General features: G+C 37.1%; 1 protein-coding gene across 1 annotated transcript; it reads right to left on the minus strand.

Annotated features, from left to right (window-relative positions):
- Positions 1-624: 624 nt before the first annotated feature.
- Positions 625-21,070, minus strand: CLIC2 (CLIC family member 2). The gene is made up of 6 exons (XM_019716091.3): positions 20,571-21,070; positions 12,907-13,016; positions 12,656-12,781; positions 2,851-2,957; positions 1,974-2,155; positions 625-1,216 (listed from the first exon to the last, which is right to left on the minus strand). Exons 1-6 carry the CDS (start codon positions 20,625-20,627, stop codon positions 1,061-1,063), a joined length of 738 nt encoding a protein of 245 aa, XP_019571650.1. The 5' UTR covers positions 20,628-21,070; the 3' UTR covers positions 625-1,060.
- Between the last annotated feature and the right edge of the window lie 2,643 nt (positions 21,071-23,713).

Here is a 23,713-nt window from a genome sequence, read left to right on the forward strand (position 1 = left end):
GAACAGGAGCCCTTCCTATGCCCAGGACTCTGAACGTTTCACTTATTGTCATACTTTGCTTTGAACCTATAAAAACAGTGCTTCATTTAAAATTTGTCTAAGCTCCACCCTTCCCCTAAAACCTAAAATAAGACCGTGTCTTCCTCTTTTGAACTTTGTTTCTACTTTGAAGGACCAAGGGTTGAGTTCAGCATTTGTTTTCAGATTTGAGTGATGTGACTGTATTTTAACATGTAAATTTGAATACATATCGTAATGAAATGTTTTAAATTCTGTAGAAACTGTGATTATCTTAGTTCCCTTTTTATTTCTATTGAATAAAAAATCAGATTCACTTTGCAACTTTGCCATACGTTTGCTTCTGAGCTTTGAAAAAGTATTATTATTATGTTTTATCTAATGAATGCTTGTTCATTTAACAACAGTATAATCTAGTCAGACAGGTCACATTCTCGTCTCTGTGAGGCAGCCGTATTTCCAGGTGCTGAATGCCACTCTCACACCAGCTGGTCTTGATCTCTTCCTAGTGTTGATTTTTTTTAAAAATCATCCTTGTAGGATTTGCTTCTGATACGCTCACTCTCTGATTTCATTATTCATATCAGAAATAAACCAATGCATATATTAAAGTAACAAAAGTGTGAAATTGTTTTAATGATTTAGATGGAATTGTTTCTAAGCAGCGTTTTGAGATTGTGACTCTACTTACATCATTTGTAACTTCAGCCATCTGTTGAGCTTACACATACATGATACATTCTAGGAATTCAATGAAATAGCAAAAGATCTTGATGCTTTCCATGTCATTTAAGATCTCAGTGGTTATGACTGCAGTGGTTATGCCATAGGAATACAGAAAATGAAGCAAGAATACAAAGACCTTTAAAATACACACTGGCCAGATAGTTTGGACTAACTAGATACAGAAAATACAGTATTTCCCCCCCCCATAAGAGAGTTGGACCGAGAAAGCAGTATTTTCCATATTCTTATTTCCAAAAACTTTTCTAATATGATAACAAGTCAAAAGAGAGCTTTTCTATTGGAAGAGCTGTCCTAACTACTGTTTAGCCACACTTGCATAGGTATTTTCAATTTCTTTGTCTTCAGGACATGTGTGGATAAATTCTTCACGGGCATAGGCGTTGTGGAGATAGCGCCAGACTCCTGAGAATTCTGCTGGAATGTCAAAGTTACGATATTTCTTGGCAGCAACCTAGGGTTTTGAAAAAAAAAGAGCAAAAAGAAGTTGGTAGTAAAAGGCATCATAACGTGCCCAGAGTGCAAAAACATATCTCAAAAGTCAAGATCATTGTGGACATGTTATCTACACAAGAAGTACTTCAAAATAAACTTAAAGAATCTTGGATTTCCTACTCTAATACTTTGTGTACCAATGTAGACAAAGCTATATGCTTTCAACCATGTCTATATTTATGCTGCATTTAATTGTGAATATTTAGAAGAAGGAAGCACAGAAAAAGAGCACGTATCTCCCTACTGGACTAAGAGTTTGTTTAGGGTCCCAACTGTGCCTTATTTCTTTATGTATTCTCTGTGTCTGGCATAGGAGCTGAGATAAAATAGTTCTGTTCAATACAAATTTGTTAGTGATTACATTATCACAATAATATTAATAGCTCACATTATTTATCACTATTATGATCCAAATGCTGTTCTAAGCATTTCACGTGTCCTAATTTATTTAATTTTCTCAAAAATTCTGTGAAATGGATAAGATTCTTCTTGTTTTATAGACAAGACAGTGCAAAACACCTCATATAGGAAGAAGGAAACAAGAGGTTTGTATGTGTCCCAGAGGAGATCATGGATTTTTCCTCTGAGGAGAGAAAGGAGATATACACTACGCATAATGATGATGACAAGGCCATCATAGATCAACTTCACACTGAATGGTCACGGTGCTTCACGCCGGCAACTCCCAAACCCTTCAGCCAACCCTATAGACTTACTTTAATAATGTTCAGCTTGGGTAACAAGCTGCAGTCAGCCAGTGTCAGCTGATCCCCATCCAAGAACAATCTTCTGGAAACTGTGAGTTCCTCAGCACTGTCTGGATCGATTTCATCCAGAAGTGGGGTGTTTAAGTAGTCATCCAGACGCTTAAATTCTCTGAGCAGAGCTTTTTCGAAATCTGAGGCAATGAAGTCAGGGTTACTTATAAATGTACTGTCCTTTGACTAAATGCATTCTCAACATGCTTTTTACACATTTAGACATCTCTATCCATACACATTGTTTACACTTGCTCTTAAAAATCAAAATAGTTAACTAGAATGCTCAACTACCCACTGATAAGACAAAATCAGATGTTTAATCCAGTGGTGAGTGAAAATATTTTTGGACTTTTCTTGAGGAGGTGCATTGGGAAGAGCGTCAAAGAGGAAAAAAAATGTTATATATGTTATCACCCAAAATAGAAGAGTTGGAAAGTGGAATCAGAGACTGATAGCTTTCATGACTCAGAGGAGAGTAATCCTCAAGAATGTTTGTGAGGGATGGCGGCGGCTGTGGTTTAAGAAACCTTAAAGGGGTAGAAGACTGGGAAAACTGGTCGGAGGCAGCTAAGAAATCCAGTCCTGCAGTGCATTTACAGCCGGCGTGCCAGTGCTCTCATGGAGCCAAACTGGAAATTTCTATATGGACTCGGGATCTAAAACTCCTGAAATTTCATGCAAGGGAATTTCAGAGGACAGAGTAGAGAATGAGAGGAAGAGTATTCTCCAACATATACTATACACTCAGGAAAATCCTATTTTAGCTGAGTGACAATGTGTGAATGAGCAAGTGAATGGGAAAAACAGAGAGATTTAAAGAAAGGTATCTTACTCTTGTTTGCCTCCTTTTGTGTATTCTTTATGTAGGCAGAAAACTTGGCAAAGAGGTTACAGCCCACATCAAAGGACTCCTTGTTCCTGGGACTCAAGTGAGGGTACCTTAAAAAGAAACATCACTGCACTGTCATTCACACATAAGACGACGGCGACCAGGTGTCCTAGCTTGCATTCTACTGAGAAGGAAAGGTTTAGAAAATTGTGCTGGAAACTGAAGGTCCTGAGAAATCTCTGACTGGAAATAGGTATTTTTCCCAATTTCAGAATAGTTTGGTTTCTTAAGTTCACTGGGATACCAGGTGTATTCAAAGCTCATTTACCTGTAGAAACAATGTTTCAAATGGTAGTTAGCTCCCTATACGTGCTCCTAAAAGTCAATTTGACATAAGATATGGTGGTAATACATTTTCAAAGTTAAGTATTAGGAAAAAATATGGTTAAATACTATAACTTACAAAACAAGTGAAGGAATAAAGAGGATGGAAAAAGGTAGCCAAGGTGTCCTCTTCTTAGTAATACAAAGTTCATTTAGCATAATAAAGTAAAATAATGTAAGAATGTAATTCACCACATTAACAAATTAAATAAGCAAAACCATATGATCACGAATAGATGCACAGAAAATATTCAGTGAAAATCAATTCCTAATCATTAAAAACCTCACTAGCAACTAGAAGTGGTCAGGCCAGTCACCTTACTTGATTCCTCTCTTTCTCTCCATCCCCACCTTCCATTCATGAGCAACCCCAGCCAGTTTACCTTTCACAATGTACCCGGAATCTGCGCACTTGTCACCACCTGCACTGCCTTCTTCCTGGTCCACCAGCATTGTAACTATCTTCCCCACTCCTGTGCTTGTCTCGCATACTACCAGCCTATTCTCCACCTGCTGCCACAGCAATCATGTGAAAACGTAAGTCATAGCAAGTCTCTCCCCTACTCAATACTGTGCAATGTCCCCACCTCATGCAGACTCAGAGCCCAAGTCCTCACAGAGGCCTACGAAGATGGATGTGATCTGACCCACCTTACCTCTCTGTGCTTCTGTTCTCATCTCCTCCTACTCTGTTCCTCACACACTTCACTTGACTCTGGCCTCTCTGCTGTTCTTCAAATAGGCCTGACAAACTCCCACCCCAGGGCCTTTTCACTTGGTCTGCCCTTAAATGGAGTGCCTTCCTTCGTATATACACATGACCTGCTTTCTCTCTTCTTTCCGTTTTTTTATTCCGATAGCTCCTCTTATGTGAGGCCTTTCTCTGGCAACCCTATCTAACATTAAAACCTCTCCCTGTCCCTAACATCCACGACTTCCCTTCCTTGCCTTATTTTTTTATTATTATTTTTAAAATTTTATTAGTTTCAGGTGCACAAGACAAAGCAAAACTTAGACGTTTATCATTTATATCCCTCACACTGTGTGCACCCCCTCCCCCATCCACTATCCCCCCGACATCGCACAGAGCCATTACATTTCCATCCTTGCCTTATTTTTTGTTAGTATTTATCATTATCTAAAATAGTTGATATTTTTGCTTTTTATCTTGCTTATTTACTGTCTTCCCTAACTAGAATTTAAGGTCTACTAGGCTAGAAAGTTTTTGCCTATTTTATTCACTAATGTGTCCCAAGTGTCTTGAATAATATATGATGCTTAGTAAGTTTTCAGTAAATATTTGTCAAATGATTAAATTAATTCATTAATTTCGTTAACTTGATAAAAGGTATTCATCAAAAACATTCAGAAAGCATCATATTAAATGGTAAAATGTTTTAGGGAAGGGCAAATCAAAACCACAATGAGATACCACTTCACACCAGTTAGAATGGCTATCATCAACAAGACAAGAAATAACAAGTGCTGGAGAGGCTGTGGAGTTAAGGGGACCGTCATCCACTATCCATAGCAGCCACTATGGAAAACAGTATGGAGGTTCCTCAAAAAATTAAAAATACAACTACCATATCACCCAGCAATCCCCAAATTTTGAAAACACTTATTTATAAAGATATGTGTACCCCTATGTTCATTGCAGCACTATTCATTATAATAGCCAAGACATGGAAACAACCTAAGTGTCCTTCGATGAATAATTGCATAAAGAAAATGTACATATATACAATGGAATGCTACTCAGCCATAAAAAAATGAAATATTTCCATTTGCAACAACATGGATGGACCTTGAGGGTATTATGCTAAGTGAAATGTCAGAAGGAAAAGGACAAACATCATATGATTTTACTCATGTGGAATATAAATGCTCCCTCCCCCCAAAAAAGAAAGAAATGAAGGAACCAAGCAAAACAAAAACAAACTTGTAAATACAGATAACAGATTGGTGGTTACCAGAGGGGAAAGAAGGTGGGGGAGGGAAAAATGGGTATAGGGGGGTCAAACATGGTAACAGACGGAAACTAGACTTTTGGTGGTGAACATGCTGTAATGTATACAGACATTGAATTACAACGTTGTATATCTGAAACTTATATAATGGTATTAGCCAATGTTACCTCAATAAAAAGAGCAAATATTAAAAAAAGATGATCCATCCATGTTGTCACAAATAGTAAGATTTCATTATTTTTTGTTGCTGTGTAATATTCTGTTGTATATGTTTACCACATCTTCTTTATGCAATCATCTATCAGTGGACACCTAGGTTACTTCCATATCTTGGCTGTTGTAAATAATACTGCAGTGAACACAGGGGTGCATATATCTTTTTGAATTAGTGTTTTGCCATTTGCGCCAACATGGATGGACCTTGAGGGCATTATGCTTAGTGAGATAAGTCAGACAGAGAAAGACAAATATTGTACGATCTCACTTATATGTGGAATCTAGAAAAGCCAAACTTGTAAAAACAGAGAGTAGAATGGTGGTTACCAGAGGTTGTGGGTGGGGGAATTGGGGAGATGTTGTTTAAGGGTAAAAACTTGCAACCAGTAGAAATAAGTCCTGGAAACCTAATCCATAGCAGAGTGATTACAGTCAACAATACTGTATTATCTATTTCAAAGTTGCTAAGAGACTAGATCTTAACTGTTCTCATCCAAAAAGGCAGTGATAACTATGTGATGTGATAGAGGTGTCAGCTAACTCTATGGTGATAATCATATTGCAACATACAACTGTATCAGATCAACATGTTGTACACTGTAAACTCACACAATGTTGTATGACAATTATATCTCAATTAAAAAAAGAACATAAGATGGTATTGAACCAATACACAAACTATGATCTCTGATGGGAAAAATTCACAGCACAAAAATGAAACGTCTTCAAATAGTAATATAAATTCAATGCAGTTTCAACTAAAAGTCTGTTTTTTTCTTAATTGAGGTAAAACTGATATAACATAAAGCTCACCATTTAAACTATTTAAAAGTGTACAGTTCAGTGGATTTTCGTGCCGCCACAATATTGTGCAACCCTCACCCCTATCTAGTCCCAGGACTTCAACATCATACAAAAAGGAAACTGTTCCCATTAAGCGGTTACTCCCCATTCACTCCTCCTCCCAGCCCCTGGCACCACTAATCTTTCTGTCTCTATGGATTTGTCTATTCTGGACATTTCATATAAATGGAATCGTACAATATGTGGCCTTTTGTATTTGGCTTCTTTCACTCAGCGTGATTTGAGGTTCATCCTTATTCTAGTACGTATCAGTACTTCATTGCTTTTTATGGCCAAACAATATTGCATTGTATGGATGGACCACATTTTGTTTATCCAATAATCAGTCGATGGACATTTTTGTTGTTTTCACCTTTGACTAGCACGAACAGTGCTGCTATGAACATTTTTGTATGTGTTTTTGTTTGAATACCTGTTTTCAGTTCTTTCCAGTATATGCGTAGGAAAAGGATTCCTGGATCACATGCTAACTCTATGTTGAACTTTTTGAGTAACTTTCAAAATCTTTTCCACAGTGGCTGCATTCCCACCAGCAATGTATGAGAATTGCAATTTTTCCACATCCTTGTCAGCACTTCTTATTTTCTACTTCTTAATGATAGCCATATTAGTGGGTATAAAGTGGTATTGCATTGTGGTTTTGATTTGCATTTCCCTAATAATTAAGGACATTTAGCATCTTTACATGTACTTATTAGCCATTTGTGTATATTCTCTGGAGAAATGTTTACTGAAGTCCTTTGTCCATCATCATCATCATCATTTTTATTAAAGTTATTGGGGTGACATTGGTTAGTAAAATTACATAGGTTTCAAGTGTACAATTCTCTAATACATCATCTATGTATTGCATTGTGTGTTCACTACCCAGATTTAGGTTGTTTGTATTTTGGTTGTTAAATTGTAAGAGTTTTTATATATTCTGTATACTAGACCCTTATAAAATAAACAATTTGTAAATATTCTCTCCCATTCTGTGTTTTTTTTTTCATTTTTATAGTATTATTTGATGTACAAAAGTTTTTAATTTGATGAAGTCTAATTTATCTATTTTTTTCTTTTGTTGCTTGTGATTTTGGTGTCATATCTAAGAATCCATTGCCAGATACAAGGTTCTAAGGATTTACCCCTAGGTTTTCTTCTAAGAGTTTTATTGTTTTAGCCCAAATATCTAGGTCTTTGATACACTTTGAGTTAGTTTTTGTATATGGAGTGAAGTAAAGGTCTCACTGTATTCTTTAGCGTGTGAATATCTAGTTGTCCCAGCACCTTTTGTTGGAGAGATTGTTCTTTCCTCATTGAATGGTTTTGGCACTCTTATTGAAAATCAGTTGACCACAGATATTTGGGTTTATTTTCTGGATTCTCAATTCGATTGCATTGATCTATAAGTCTATTTTTCTACAAGCACTGTACTACTTTGATTACTGTAGCTTTGCAGTAAGTTTTGAAATCAGGTAGTGTGAGTCCTCCATCTTTGTTTGTCTTTACCAAGACTATTTGGCTATTTGTAGCCTCTTGAAATTCCATACGAATTTGAGGATTGGCTTTTTCATTTCTGCAAAAAAAAAAAGGGATTTTTGGTTGGGGTTACATTAATCAGTAGATCTTTTTTGGGGAGTATTTCTATCTTAATAATATTGCCTTCTAATCCATGAACATGGGATATTTGCATGGGCTGAATTATGTCTCACCCCCCAAAAAGTTGTTGACGTCACAAACTCCCAGTAGTTTATAATGTGACCTTATTGTGAAATAAGATCGTTACAGATGTAATTAGTTAAGATGAGGCCATACTGGAGTAAGGTAGGCCCATTAATCCAATATTACTGGTGTCCTTATAAAAGAACATCTTGTGAAGAGATAGAGACACAAGGAGAATGTCATGTGCAGATGCAAGATTTGAGTTTTGCATCTATAAGCCAAAGAACACCGGTGATTGCTGGAAACCCACCAGAATCTAGGAAAAGGCAAGGAAGGACTCTTCTCTTACAGGTTTCAGAGGGAGCAGGGCCCTGCTGACTTTAGACTTGACTTCAGACTTGTAGCCTCCAGAACTGTGAGACAGATTTCTGTTGTTCTAAGCCACTTACTTGTGGCAGCCCTAAGAAACTAATGTGAATGGCTTTTCATTTATTTGGGTCTTCTTTAAATTATTTTAACAATGGTTTGCAATTTTCAGTGTACAAGGTTTTCTTTTCCTAATTTCGTTCCTATTTATTATTTTTGTTTATTGTTCCTGTTTATTATTTTTGATGTTATTAAAGTGGAATTGTTTTCTTACTTTACTTTTTGGATTATGCATTGGTAGTGTATAGACATACAATTGATTTTCGTATGTCGATCTGTATCTTGCCACTGTGCTGAATTTGTTTATTAGTTCTAATAGTAATTCAGTGGGTTTTAAAGGATTTTCTACATAAGCAATTATTTCATTTGCAAATAGAGATAGTTTTACATCCTCCTTTCTAATTTGAATGCATTTTATTTTTTTCTTGCATAATTGTGCTGCCTACAATTTCCAGTATAATGTCGAATAGAAGTGGCAAAAACAGCTCCATGTCTTGTTTCTGATCTTAGGGGAAAGTTTTAAATCTTTCACTATTATGTATGATGTTATCTGTGGGTTTTTCGTAGATGCTTTTTGTCAGGTTGAGGAAGCTCCCTTCTATTCCTATTTTGTTGAGTATTATAAAATGGTGTTGGATTTTGTCAAATGCTTTCCCCCCCTACATCATTGAGACAATCATGTGCTTTTCTTTAGCTCTTTACTGGTGTTCTTTATTTCTTAATATGACTTAAAGTTATTGTCTAGTGGCCTCTCATTTCTGCCTGAATGACTCCCTATAGCATTTCTTGTAGAGCAGTTCTACTAGCAACAAAATCCCTCAGTTTTTGTTCATGTGGAATGTCTTAACTTCTCTGTCATGTTTGAAGGACAGGTCTGCCAAATGTGGAATTCTTGGTTGATTTTTTTCTTTCAGCACTTTAATAAATATGTCGTCTCTCTGCCTTATGGCCTCAATGGTTTCTGATGAAAAAGCATCTGTTACTCTTACTGAAGATTCCTTCTGTACGATGAGTCATTTCACTCTTGCTGCTTTCAAGATTCTGTCTTTGGGGGCGGCCAGTTAGCTCAGTTGGTTAGAGTGCGGTGTTCTTAACAACAAGGTTGCCAGTTCGATCCCTACATGGGCCACTGTGGGCTGGGCCTTCCACAACTAGATTGAAACAACTACTTGACTTGGAGCTGATGGGTCCTGGAAAAACACACTTAAAATAAATAAAAGTTTAAAAAACTGAAATAAAATAGAATAAAAGATACACATAGACAGATGAAGTGTTTAGAAAATTACTTTAAAAAAAGATTCTATCTTTGGCTTTGGCTTTAGATAATTTGATTATAATGTATTTCTTTGAGTTTATTCCACTTGGAGTTCATTGACCTTCTTGAATGTGTGGATTTATGTCTTTCACTAAACTTGGGAAGCTTTCAGCCATTATTTCTTCAAATGTTATTTTTGCCTCTCTTTGTCTTCTCTCTTTCTCAGACTCCCATTATGTGTATCTTGGTACATTTGATGGTATTCCACAGTCTGTTAGGTTCTATTCATTTTCTTCCTTTTCCCCAGACTGGATAATCTCAATTGACTTATGTTCAGGTTTGCTGATGCTTCCTTCCATCTGTTCAAATCTGCTGTTAAAACCCGTTAGTGAATTGTTCATTTTAGTTATTATACTATTCAACTCCAGAATGTCCATTCTATTAATTTATTTTTTTCATCTGTGAACAGGCCATACTTTCTTGTTTCTTGACATGCCCCATATATTTTTTTCTTGAAAAGTGGACACTTGAATATAATAACGTAGAAACTCTGGAAATCAGATTCTTGCCTTCCCCATGTTTTGTTGTTGCTTCTTGTTGTGGGCATTGTTGTTTATTTGCTTAGTGAATTTTCTGAAGTAATTTCATAAAGACTGTGTTTTTTGTTGTGTATGGCTACTAAATTCTTTGTCCCATTATCTTTGGTCAGTTACTGATTTGACAGAGATTTCCTTAAACTCCTGGAACCAAAACAAACAAACAACTCCCCCTCCAAAACTCTCCCAGTCTTTGCAGGCTGGGTCTGTGTTGGGGCACTCCTTCAATGCTGAGCTGGGCATTTGCAACTCTGCCTTAGCTTTCACTTTCTGCTTTCATGGTGCCTGAAGTTCAGCCAGAAATGAGAGCTTAGGATTTTCTCAGGTCTTTTCTAGCATAGGTATAGACCTGGGCATGTGCATAGACTTCTAGATTCCCTAGAATACATGAAAGCTTTTTAAAGCCCTTATTCTCCTAAGTATCTCCCAAGTATCCTATCCTCATTTTCCCCAGGCCTTTCATATCAGATTGATACAAATTTTTTAAAAAGTGATAACACATAGTGTTATAGATATATGGGAAAAGTATACTCTCATATACTGATGAATAAAGGAGTAAAAAATTTTGAAGGTATATACCATTTGAATTTTGCTCCTGGGAATCTATTCCATAGGAATGAAAACACCAGTACATAAGGGCATATGAACAAGGATGTTACTTATAGCGCTGTTTGTAGTGGTAAAAAACTGGAAGGAAAGGGAATGTCCATTAGTAGAGGAATAGTATAGCAACTTGTTGCACATCTGTGATTTGGACTATTATGCAGATAGATGAACACACAATGGGATTTATAGATGATGTAATACAGAATTGTACACCTGAAATCTATGTAATTTTACTAACAATTGTCACCCCAATAAATTTAATAAAAAACAAAAACAAAAACAAAAAAAGATTAATTAAATCTACACCAGTACAGTTGAAAGATGTTACAATGTTCTTTGAAGTGAGATAAGCAAGATGCAATATTGATAATGTAAATTATGTTTATTATTATTATGCTTATATGAACCTAGAAAAAGGCATGGAAAGATACACAATAGTTTTTTTTCTCACTAGTTACCTTTGGGAGCAAGAAAATATTAGGGAGCAGATAATGTGAGGGGAGGAAGTAGTAGAGGAGGATGCAGGAGGGGAAAATAACAAAATAAGACTCAACACTTATATGACAAACTTGAAGTAGGTGCTTAAAAATCTAAGAAGCTCTCCTTCCATCACCATATATTTGATCCCCCTTACCCTCATCTCCCACCCCCCACCCCCCTTATCCTCTGGTAACCACTAAACTATTGTATAGACATATTTTTATGATTAAGACTTCAGAGAACAATTTTAAGTTCACAGCCAGACTCCTTACCAATGGAAGCTGTGAGATAATATATGAATGTAATTTTAAGACAATGAGTTTGTGGTAATTTGTTGCACAGCAATAAAAAAAATGAATACAGTAGGCTTCTTGTTTCCAGACACTATCCTGGGTGTGTGTGTGTGTGTGTGTGTGTGTGTATAGACAAGTGTAGGCAGGCAGGGCAATTCTGGCCTCTGGCTAAAGTATGTGAGACATGTTTGTTGGACTGTAGCCCTGGTGTTGGGCATATCCTGCCCTCATGGCATCAGTGATGTGAAGACCTAGTCATGATCAGTCTCATGGGCTCTACAGGGTTATTACCCCATGCCCGCACTCCTGCCTACCAGGGGTTATTTCTCTATTTATAGACCAAAGAGAATTTACTTTCTTATTTTAGGTATGCTGTGCATTTAAAAAATAATTTGAAATGTTATATCTATTGTCTTTTTGTATTTGAAGTTGGAGGGGGAAGTTCATGCATAATAGACATAATATTTTTCCAACCTACAGAGCTAAGAGATCAGATTGAATAATTAAAGGCTATTTCAAAATTGAAGAACTTCTGAGGGCTCTACAATAAAACAGGTCTGATTTTTATCAGTGTAGGTGCCCCCAAACTTCATTATGGATCATATAATGTAGCTGAAATGAAATGTGGCCCTAATTTACCTCCTTTCCCAGGTTTCCAAGGCTGTCATTTACCCTTTCCTAATACACTACCTGCGTCTCATAAAGTTTTAATAGTTTTACATATATTAAATAGTTTTGTATTGCGTTTCCCTGAAAATAAGACCTAACTAGAAAATAAGCCCTAGCATGATTTTTCAGGATGACATCCCCTGAACATAAGCCCTAACGCATATTTTGGAGCAAAAATTAATGTAAGACCCGGTCTTATTTTTTGGGAAACACAGTAGTAAAGTTTTCTAATCATATATGGAATTATCAAGGGGATCTTTGCAAACTTTTCCAGAAAGATAACAAAACAGAGGTCTGACATTAAAAAAGAATTAGATGTCTAAAAGTAAGAATCCTCAATCTGCAATAAATAGGCCAATGAAATAGATGATCTCAAGAATAATAATATCTTGTAAAATGCTGTACCTTGGAGGAGCCAGGGTCTGCTCTAGAAACTCCTCAATTTTAATGAAGTCAGTTTTCAATTCCTTGTTATACAAGAGGAAGGGAGGATTGGTACCTGGGGCCAAGTCCTTCAGCTCTTCGGGCTTCCTACGATCATTGAAAATAAGCAGAGTTAGTCCTCTAGAGAAGGTACACATTATATAAACAGCAACATTGTATTGGTATCTACCAATTTCAATCCTTAGAATGAAACCTGTCCTGGTTTCTCTTACCTGGTCATGTCAACAGTAGTTACATTGAATTTAACTCCTTTAAGCCAGAGGATCATGAAAAGGCGTTGGCAGAAAGGACAGTTTCCAATACTCTCCCCATCACTTCCAGCCTAGTAAGATAAAGAAAGGTCTCATTCATTCGTTTGCTCAACAAGTTTTTATTGAGTGCCTACTGGAAAATGAGCTAGTTGCTGGAGACAAAGTTAAAAGTTCTCAATCTCACGGATTCTACCATCTGTGGGCAGAGAGAGATAGTGAATCAAATAATCTCATTGTGTGTAAAATTACAAGAGTAATGACTAAATAATAATAACAATAATAATAAATTATGTATTATCAGAATTCATATAACCATTTCCTATTGGACATTTCAGATATTCCAAAAATTTTGCTACTTTACTTCAGCAACAAATATTTTTTGGCATATAACTTGTTCCACTTCTGAGATTATATCTTTAAAGTTAATCTTTAAAATGAGTAGGCTAAGTAAAAAGTATGTGCATTTTCCACTTTGATAAATGCTGCCAAATTTCTTTCCTGAAAGGTATTTTCCATATGTACATTGGCTATTTGATTTCCTTACTTTACGAAGTGTTTGTTCATGACAATTTTACATTTTTCTACTAAGGTGATGACTTTTTCTTTTTTGATGTGGAAAAATTATTCGTATACTAAAGAAATTACCTCTTTTTGATACATGTTACATGTAATTTTAAAAACATGTCTCATGTGGAACTTAAATTTTACATAAAATCTTATTATTCTTTTCCTCGGTGCAGTCTGGTTTTTCTGATCTTATACAGCCATTATATATATCAAGATTACAAAAAAATTGTTTTTTTCTATAAAGTTGTTTTCTTCTAGTGCTTTTATGGTTTAATTTTTGCATTTATTTCATCTATTTGGAATTTATTTTGGCATAAGAAGTATATTGGGACTCCAGTTTTAATATTTTTAATATGTTTTACAAATAGTTGCCTTAACACCATTCATTTAAAAACCTATCTTTCTCCCACTGATTGAAAACAACACACTTTTTGGCTCTGAAATTTTATACATACTTGAGTTTATCTGTGGACTCTATTCTTCATTCATTCATTCACTCTCCCAATCAATATTCATTGAACAAATAATTATAGATTTATCATAAACCACACATTATATATGTGAAAAACCAGTATTAAGATGAATAAATTGTCCCTAAAATTAAATCTCACTTTCAAACCGAGATAAATTCTTTGAAGAAAGGACATGCATGTTATGAGAGTGTATAACAGAGAAATGCAGTTTCTATGGTGTCTGTCAGGGAGGGCTTTCCTAAGGACGTAGCATGTGAACAGAGTTCAAAGGACAAGTAAGAGTTAACTAGGCGAATGGGCATGAAGAGGGCATTCTATACAGAGGGAACTGCCTACCCAAAGGTCTTGCAGCATGTGGGAGTGTGGCATGAATGAGGAACTGAACAAAAGTCAGCGTGGCTGGGATCCAGAGAGTGGGGGAGAGACAAGAAAAAATTCAATGAACTGGGCTACATCAAAGCTAAAATCTTCTGCTTTTCCAAAGAACTGTTAAGAAAATGAAAAATGTCTTATATCCAGAATATAACAATATATGAATAAATAACTCTTACAACTCAATAACAAACTACCCAACTTAAAAATAAGCAAGAGATTTAAACACTTACAAAAGATATGCAGATGGTAAATATGGACATGAAAAGATGCTCAACATCATTAGTCATCAGGAAAATGCAAATTAAAACCACAATGAATTACCAGTACACACACATTAGAATAGCTGGAATTAAAAAAGACTGACCATACCCAGTATTGGCAGAAATGTGGAACAACTGATAGACTCTTGTTGGGAGTGTAAAGTAGTGCAACTACTTAATAAAGAGTTTGTCAAAGTTAAAAATGTTATCTACCATATGATCCAGCAGTTTTAATCCTAGGTATTTACCCAAGAGAAATGAAAGCATATGACCATGGGAAGACTTATACATGAGTGTTTATAGCAACTTTATTCACAATAACCTAAACCTGGAAGCAACCCAGATGTCCCTCATTTGATGAATGGATAAACAAATACGGTACATCCAGACAAGGGAGTACTTCAGCAACAGAAAGGAATGAGCTATTGATGCACACAGTACGAGCAAATCTCAAAATAACTATGCTGAGTGAAAGAAGCCAGACCAAAAAATAAGTATATACTGCATGATTCAATCTATGGAACATACAAAGCAGTCTATCCTGACAGAAACCAGATCAGTGATTGCCTAGCAAGGGAGCAGTGGGGTAAGGTGGGGAAGACTGCACTGATTGACTGCAGAGACACAAGGGAACTTTACGAGGTGATGGGAATATTCTATAGAGGGTGCCAAAAAATGTATACAGATTTTAAGAAAGGAAAACTATATTAAAATTGTAATACTCAGAATATACCGATAACAAAAGATGAATACAAGTCACGTTTGATGCCAGCAATTACAAGAGGTGCTCAAAGTGGTTCCCATCAGCGTCCAGGCACTTCTGATTATGGTGAACTGCTGCTTGAGCAACACTGATGAAAGCGTCCACTTGTATACATTTTTTTGGTGCCCCCAGTATATTTTGATTGGGGTGGTGGTTGCATGTGTGTATATATTTGTCAAAAGTCATTGGATGCATTTATAATGGGTGCATCTTATTTTATGTAAATTATGCTACAATAAAATGTATTGAAATAGAAAAGTTCAAAAAGCAGAATAAAAAAAATAAGTCCTTCAAATGATATTTTTAAGGTGTTGCAGACACTGCAGTGGCAAAGGGCAGGGCATGAACATGGAAGGGGGTGCCTGAGAGATGGTGAAGGACAAGATCACTGGAGAAGAGGAACTCAAAGATCTGAGAAGTCAGAGTTTTGCAAAGGTCATCTGTGTAGATGTTAAAATCACCAAGAATTATGATAGGAATAATGTTGACGAGAGTAAGAATGACCCAGGAGTTAAAATCCTCAATAAATAAGGGAGAGTGACCTGGGGTTTGGAGGACTACTATGACAAGAAGGGGTAGTTGGTGCCTTAGTCTGATTTAGTGAGACTCAACTGAGGTGTTTCTCTGGATTGAGGCATTAGAATGGTCTGGAAATGAGGATGAGGAGCAAGGATACCTGAAGGAAACCTACCCCACCTCCAGGCTCAGTGAGAGGAGGATGAAAAGGCAGCCATATCTTGAGAGGGTTATAGCTGATATAGTGTCCTCAGGGGAGATCCAGGTTTTAGATACCTCAATCTAAACATGTCCCAAACTAAATGCCTTCCCTTTTCTTTATTCTATACACTGACTTACCTTTTCTTTAGGGCTCCTAATCCTGTGAATGTCACTGCCACTTTGGTATGGACTGAATTGTGTTCCCTCCAAAATTCATATGCTGAAACCCTAACATCCAATGTTATGGTATTTGGAGGTGAGGCCTTCAGGAAGTAATGACGTTTGGATAAGGTCATGAAGATGGTGTTCTCATGATAGATTATGCCCTAATAAGAAGAGACCAAAGTGCTCTCCCTGCCCCCACCCTGCACCTCCCATTCAAAAATGCAGTGAGAAGGCAGCCATCTATAACCCAGGAAGAGAGTTCTCACCAGCAACCAACCATGCTGGCACCGTAATCTTGGACTTGCAGCCTCTAGAACGATGAGAGATAAATGTCTGCTGTTTAAGCCACTCAGTCTGTGGTATTTGGTTATGGCAGCCGGAGCAGACAAGACACCATCCACCCAGCTGACCAAACTAGAAACTTGGGAATAATCCTTTTGCTTCACTTCCAATATTGACTCCAACTACTATTTCTTGTCAGTTTTACTTATAAATATCTCCAAATAAGTTCAATTTTCTCATTTGCCATGGCTATTACACCATTCATTCATTCATTCAATGTTTATTCGATGCTAACTATCCATCCGACTCTGTTAGGTGCTAGCTTTCCAAGTCCAAGCCATCAACATCTCTCATCTCTTGAATCTCCTTTGCCTCCTTCTGTGGAAGGAAATAAAGGTACTTCCTCTAATAGCTGCTCTGATCTGTCATTTGTAGGAATATTAAGGTCCCAGAAGCCATGGGCATAATTCTAATTTTTAGGTACATTTTCCTTTCTCTGGCAGTGGGTGTGACAGAGGAAATAATGTTTATTGTTGTTCTTTTGTGGTGTCAGGGAGTGAACAGGGATTGGAAGAGGCAACCAACCTTGGCAGCTGCATTTCTTTTGTAACAGAAGTCAGACTAAGGATGCAATCAGAACTGGGGTTAGTGAGTGGAAACATGATTGGGGTGGGAGACAGGAAGAAAAATGGACTCTGATAATAGATACAGCAGGAAGGGTGGATCGCCTTTGGCAAAAGGAAGGCAAAACAGTGAGGTGTGGGGGAAATGCAGTAAAGTTTTACAGGAAAACTGTAGTTTTTTTTCTGTTTATAATATACCGATTTAAAGTGCCATCACATAAAAATTTAGGATGCAAATTTCCTAGCCTAATTGATAAATTACCTGCCTTTTAAGTGTCTTTAGCTGCCAAAGACAGGATGCAGTCATTCATCCAAACAACTTATTTCTCTTTGTGTTTGTGATTTAAGTTTCTAAACATGAAAAATAGGAATAGCCACAGTATCTGAGATTCATTGAGTGTTAGCTTTTAACAACTATTGTGTTTTACACCTTTGTTTCATTTATTCCTTGCAATGAAGACAATCCTGCTAGGTAGATTCTGTGATGACTCTTGTTTTACAGATGAGGAAATTGAGGCTCAAAGAAGCCAGCTTGCTCAAGTACACTCAGCTAGACAAGAGCTGAAGGCATATGTATTCCTTTCACAAAGCAAACCCTGAACTGTCTACTCCAGAACCCATACTCTTAAACGTTGCTTTCTCCCATCTAATGGCTTTGTTGGATTTTTTTTAAATCAGTCTTTATGGTAGTCTTTATGATAGTTCTAAGAGTTTGAAAATTGTCTGCACATTCAAGAAGTGTCATTTCTTTTTTTTTAAAATTTTATTTCATTAAATTTATTGGGGTGACAATTGTTAGTAAAATCACATAGATTTCAGGTGTACGACGTAATAAAGAAGTGTCATTTCTTTATTCTTTCCCACATAGATAAAATGTTTTTGACAAAATATTGTATTCAAAATTTTGGCCCAGATGTTTGATGCTATAAGTTTATGTACAAATCTACTAAAACTTAATTTTAGTGTTTGGTAGAGTTTAACAATGAGCACCACTTCAATAAGATAAACTGTGCACTTAGATAAAATAAAATGTATGTTAGAAATCCTTTGTTCTTAGTTCCTGGATATAAATCTTGCCCAAATCATTCAGACCTGAAAGGCAATGTTTTGAGTGACTATATGGAACACATAGGTGGTGTGCTATAAATTCTTAATGGTGAGAGGAGAGTACTTCATCCCCTATAGGAATCACATCAGTGGTATGGGGAAGAAGTTGTGGTAGGGTTTTTAAGCCACAGCCAGAGGTAGCTGGGAAAATCACAGACTCATTTAATCTTTAGAAAGATGCCACATTATCTATAAAGGGGATACCATTGGTAAAGAGCAGTGCTTTTAAAAATTACTCATCAATATTTTTCATCCCTCTCAATTCTTGTGCCCCCTTCCCACTATCTTTTATTAAACTTCTGGAGATCTGTGGAACATCGCAAAGCAAAGCAAAACAAAAACCTAGACCAGGTGGTACTCAAGATTATTCCAGAAAATGTTTAATTTGTGTTAATGTCATTGGATAAGCTTGCCTCTAAAATATTCCAAGTGATGAGATTCTGGAAAATTTTACTAAAAAGCTTGCCAAATTGAAAACAATTGAATAAGATTAGACACAACTATTTTAAAGGATTGGAATCCCAACCCCGTCATTCACTAGCTGTGTGACCTTGGACAAAGTTACTTAGCTCCTCTTTTAGTTTTTGTATTCATAAAATATGGTTAATAATAAACCACGTAGCACAATGCCTGCCATACGGTAAATACTCAATAATTGATTAGTTATTTTAACCAGAAAGTTATTATTTAATTCAACATTTGCTCATCCAACGTATGATTTTCTAACTTCTGTCTAGATTACAACCCAGATATGGAGAGTCTATAAAGATAAACACACAGATCGATGGCAAGCACTGATTGGAGGAGTGTGGTTAGATTGAATAAACAGTTTAGGCAAAAGAAACACTTTAGCTACCCTATGAAGAGACATTACCTCTGGTTTGTAATTGGTAGATATAAATGGCCAGTTAGAAAATTAGGGTGTATTTATGTCATGTCTGAGCTGCACATTTTTGCTTGAATCCAGAGATAGGACAAGTAGCTCTCATGCCCTGAAGTCCAGCAAACACTGAGATTACTTTGCTATGCAGGAATTCAAGGGTCGCTGTCCTATAATTTTGAAAATGCAGGTTGATTATGTCCTTGGTGTATATATGTGACCAGTTGTTAAATATTTGAAAATGATTGTAAAAATATTACTTTGGCTAACTGATGTTTAAGCTAACATTTGCTAAGCACACCTAATTTTATGTTTTTGTATGTCATCAAGAACATACTATATAGTTTGAGGGGCAAGTTCCTTAAACTTTATTGCTTTAGCTTACATATCTAGAAATGATGAGGACGGTATCACTGCAGTGATGTGTATTACTATATTACTACCACAACTACGACTAGTACTACTACTGATGCTACTATTAATACTACGTCACCTAAGTTGTTAGGATTAAACAAGAAAATATATGTAAGCTGTTTTAAAAAGGACTAGGAATGATATAATAGTTTGTTATTATTATTATTATCATCCCGGATACTTCCAATCAATAGTCAATGAACATGTAGAGATAAAATACTTAATATAAGCAAGGATTTAGGAAACGATGTAATTCCTGCTTGGAATAACCCATACACAATTATTTCTTTTTCTTGATGAGCTCATTTAGAAACACATGTTCCTTTCTCCTGCTTTAGGGGTTTTCCACAGGGCTTTTTTCAAAAGTTAAAACAAAACAAAACAAAACACCAGGGTAGATCATAAAGAGGAAGCACACCATTCTAAAATGCCTCCTATTCAATAAGAGACACACAGAATCCTGGCTTTTTCTCCCATACGGTCCACACGACCCTGCTCTGATCATTGCCCATTGGGGAGAATTTTAGAAAGCCCTATCTGGGCTATGTGTGGTAATGGAACTCCCAGGCTATTAGTGGCCATTTCCTCCTCCCATTCAGGCCTTCCCAAACCTCCCTCAAAATAACACAGATTGGGAGAGCTGGGAAGCATTAAGGATCATTTTGTCAGCCTCCTTCATTGTATAGATGGAGAAACAAAGGTCCAGAGGGAGGGAGGGATTTGCCTAGAAGCCACTAAGAATGCAATTGAGTTACTCTGACTACCAACCAGCCGAGTGTTCTTTCCACCATATGTCCTTGCCTTTTCCAGATGAGATGTTTTCCTATTGTTATCTGAGAGCAACCAAACACCCAGACATCCTTTAATGACTCAGAATAGCAATATAATTACAAAATTATTTCCTATTTCTAGCCCAAATGTTGACTTATTTTAGAAGCTGAGGTCCAGTGTCAAGAAATAATACATTCTGTATCCTGTTATTGTAGCTAGAAAACTTACCTTCACAAAAAGCTCAATCTCAGGGTCTGCTTGAATGCTGGGCCTCGGGCCTGCCATCTTTCTGTTTTCACTGCCAGTTGTCAGCCCCCCGCCTCTGGCAAAGTCCACAGTCCTTATGGACTTGTTTCTTCCAGTTTTACCCAAAGACTCAAAGTTGGTGCTTTCAGAGGACCGTCCAGTTTGTAGTGAACTGAGTCAGGGCTGAGGTCAATTTTTCTTCCCAGGAGATTGGATGCAGAGAATTCTAGATGCTTGAGAGCAACTCTTGAATTTGTTTTTCTTCTTCCTTTTGACCTATCATTTGAATCAAGGAGGAGCCAAAGGGGTGTGTGTAGACTGGCTGGCTAGAAGGGTGGGGGTGTTCCCACAGAGGTTTCAATGCCATGAGTCAGCACAGGAGAAACACTCACGCACACAAACACACACATGCAGTTCTGGCTCCTATATATCAAGCACACCAGATGTTCTCTAGAGCCTCCCTTTGAGTCCTGGGCTTCATGCCCAGAATATGGCCTCTTACTGCTGTTCCTGTAACCTGACAGCAACAAAAAGCTCTTCCAGGAAAAGGGCCAGAAATGACTTGGGTTTTATCATTGAAAAGGATGTTTATCTAATGATACTGACTAAAAGGGGGTTTAGAAAGGGTCTTCATCAAATGTCTCCTCCCCCAATTCTGTTGCTTACACAGCGAGATTTCCCTTCAGTGCTGCAAATTTCACTTCTCTTAACCAGGGAATGTTTGCTGGGTTGGTCGATTCTGGGGCCGTCTTTTGGGTGCCCCACCTCATTCTTTAGTATTTCTGGGAAGTGTGGACTGGCACGGATCACTTCCGTGTTTTGGCATCTGCGATAGGAACCACAGGCAGTTGTGTTTCTCTGCTTGTCAACCCTGGGAACAGCAGTGAAACATCCAAGCTGATCACCCGGTGACTGCAGTCTTTCTGGCAGCTTGGCTGTATTTTCTGCTGCCAGGAAGTGGGAGGGGGGCCCAGATTAACAAACCTCTTTCGTGGGAAGAGTCTTTCTCATTGGAGCCAAAGTGCACACAGGTCCACTAGTTGGGTACCTGTGACCCTCTTTCTATAACACCAGCTGATCCCTTGCTCATATGGGCTGTACATGTACCTGCCCCCGACCTCATGTACAGAATGTACAGAGTAAGAGGCTCTTGGCAAAACCCCGCCTGTGCCACACCTGCAGGTTCTAGGCAAGGAGTGGCTGACATGAAGGTGGGCGTTCTTCAGGACGTGGGGTCTGATGACTTCCCACATGGCAGAAAGTGAGAGGGAAATTCTGGGAGACACCTGCTGAGCCAGCCCTGAGTGTGACTTTAGGACTGGCTGTTTGGCAGGACCTGGGAATGCTTTGGTCATGTTTTCCCTCTGTTCATTCATTCTTTCCCTCCAAAGTCAATCAGTGAAGCTTACTCTGTGCCAGGATGCTGACCCACTCACTGGGATCAGCAGCGCGGGGGACAGTAAGTTTGGGAGGACAACAGGAATTCAACTCTAAGCCCGCTGGATCCCACGCATCCTCACTTCCCCATTCCCTGTACCAGTTGGTGCAAACTCTTGCCACTTCTGCATCCTGAATAGTTTTTAAACCTACCCAACTTCTGTTCGCCGCCTCCACTGCTACTCCAAAGTTCAAGCCAGCAACGTTCTATTTTATTGACTTGTTACTTCTTATTTTAAAAGGCCCAAATCATTGCTTGCCCCTCAGCCCTCATGGGAAAGCCACCACTCCTACCATCACCACAGCAACAACACACAACAACATATAACAGCCCAATGAGCTCTGTATGATCCCTAATAAACTGTCTAAGAGATGAACTTTCCTTTTTTTCCTCTGCTTTCCAGGGTGTTTTTAAAAGTTTGTATTGAGATATATTTTACGTAGCATAGAATTGATTCATTTTATGTCTTTTTGCTTTTGAGTTGTAAGAGTTCTTCTAAATACTAGATCCTTATCAGGTATGTGAGTTACAAACATTTTCTCCCAGTCTATGGTTTGTCTTTTAATTTTCTTAATAGTGTTTTTTGAAGGCCAAATGTTTTGATTTTTTATAAAGTCCAATTTATCATTTTTTCTTTCATGGATTATGTTTTTTGGTGTTATATTTGAGAACTCTTTACCTAACCCAAGGTCATAAAGACTTTTCCAATATTTTCTTCTAAAATTTAAATAATTTTTATCTCTTACATTTATGTCTCTGATTAATTGTGAGTTAATTTTTGTGTATAGCATGAGGTAAGGGTCTAAATTAATCTTTGTTGCATGTGAATAGCCAATTGTCCCAGCACCAATTGTTGAAGACTATCCTTTCCCTGACTGGATGCCTTGGGCATCTTTGTCAATAATAAATTGACCATCAACAAAAGGGTTAACTTCTGGATTCTCTGTTATGTTTCATTGATCTACATGTTTATCCTTACTGGTACCATACTTGACAACTGCTTTATAGTAGGTTTTAAAATCAAAGTGACAGTCCTTCCCCTTTTTTCTTACTTTTCAATATCGCTTTGGCGATTTGGGGATCTTCGCATTTCCAGGTAAATTTTAGGATCAGCTTGTAAATTTCTGCAAAAAAAAACCAGGTGGAATTTTGATAAGGGATGTGTTGAATATATACATCATCTTAACTATGTCACATTTTAAAATCTATGAACACGGCATGTCTATCCTTTTATTTAGATCTTCTTTATCTTTCCTCAACAATATTTTGTGGTTTTCACTGTACAAGTCTTATACCCCTTTTGATAAATTTATTCCTAGGCATTTTATTTTTTGATGTTATGAAGAATAAAAATGTTTCATTAATTTTTATTTTTGGAATGGTCACACTGGTATGTAGAAATACAATTGGGTTTTGAAAAAGAAATTTTTATTTTGGGATAACTTCAAACTTACAGAAAAGTTGCAAAGACAGTACAGAGAGTTACCATATTCTCCTCACTCAGTTTTTCTTACCATTAACATCTTACGTCACCATGGTACATTTGAAAAAACTAAGAAACCCACATTATTACATTACTATTAACTAAATTCCAGACTTGGACGTCACTCCCTTTCTGTTCCAGGATCTCCTCCAAGAAATGACATCACATTTAGTCACCATTTCTCTATAGTCTCCTCTCATCTGT

This window comes from Rhinolophus sinicus, chromosome 18 (assembly GCF_057876585.1).
Source record: "Rhinolophus sinicus isolate RSI-liver-muscle chromosome 18, RSI-T2T, whole genome shotgun sequence".
Lineage (NCBI taxonomy): Eukaryota > Metazoa > Chordata > Mammalia > Chiroptera > Rhinolophidae > Rhinolophus > Rhinolophus sinicus.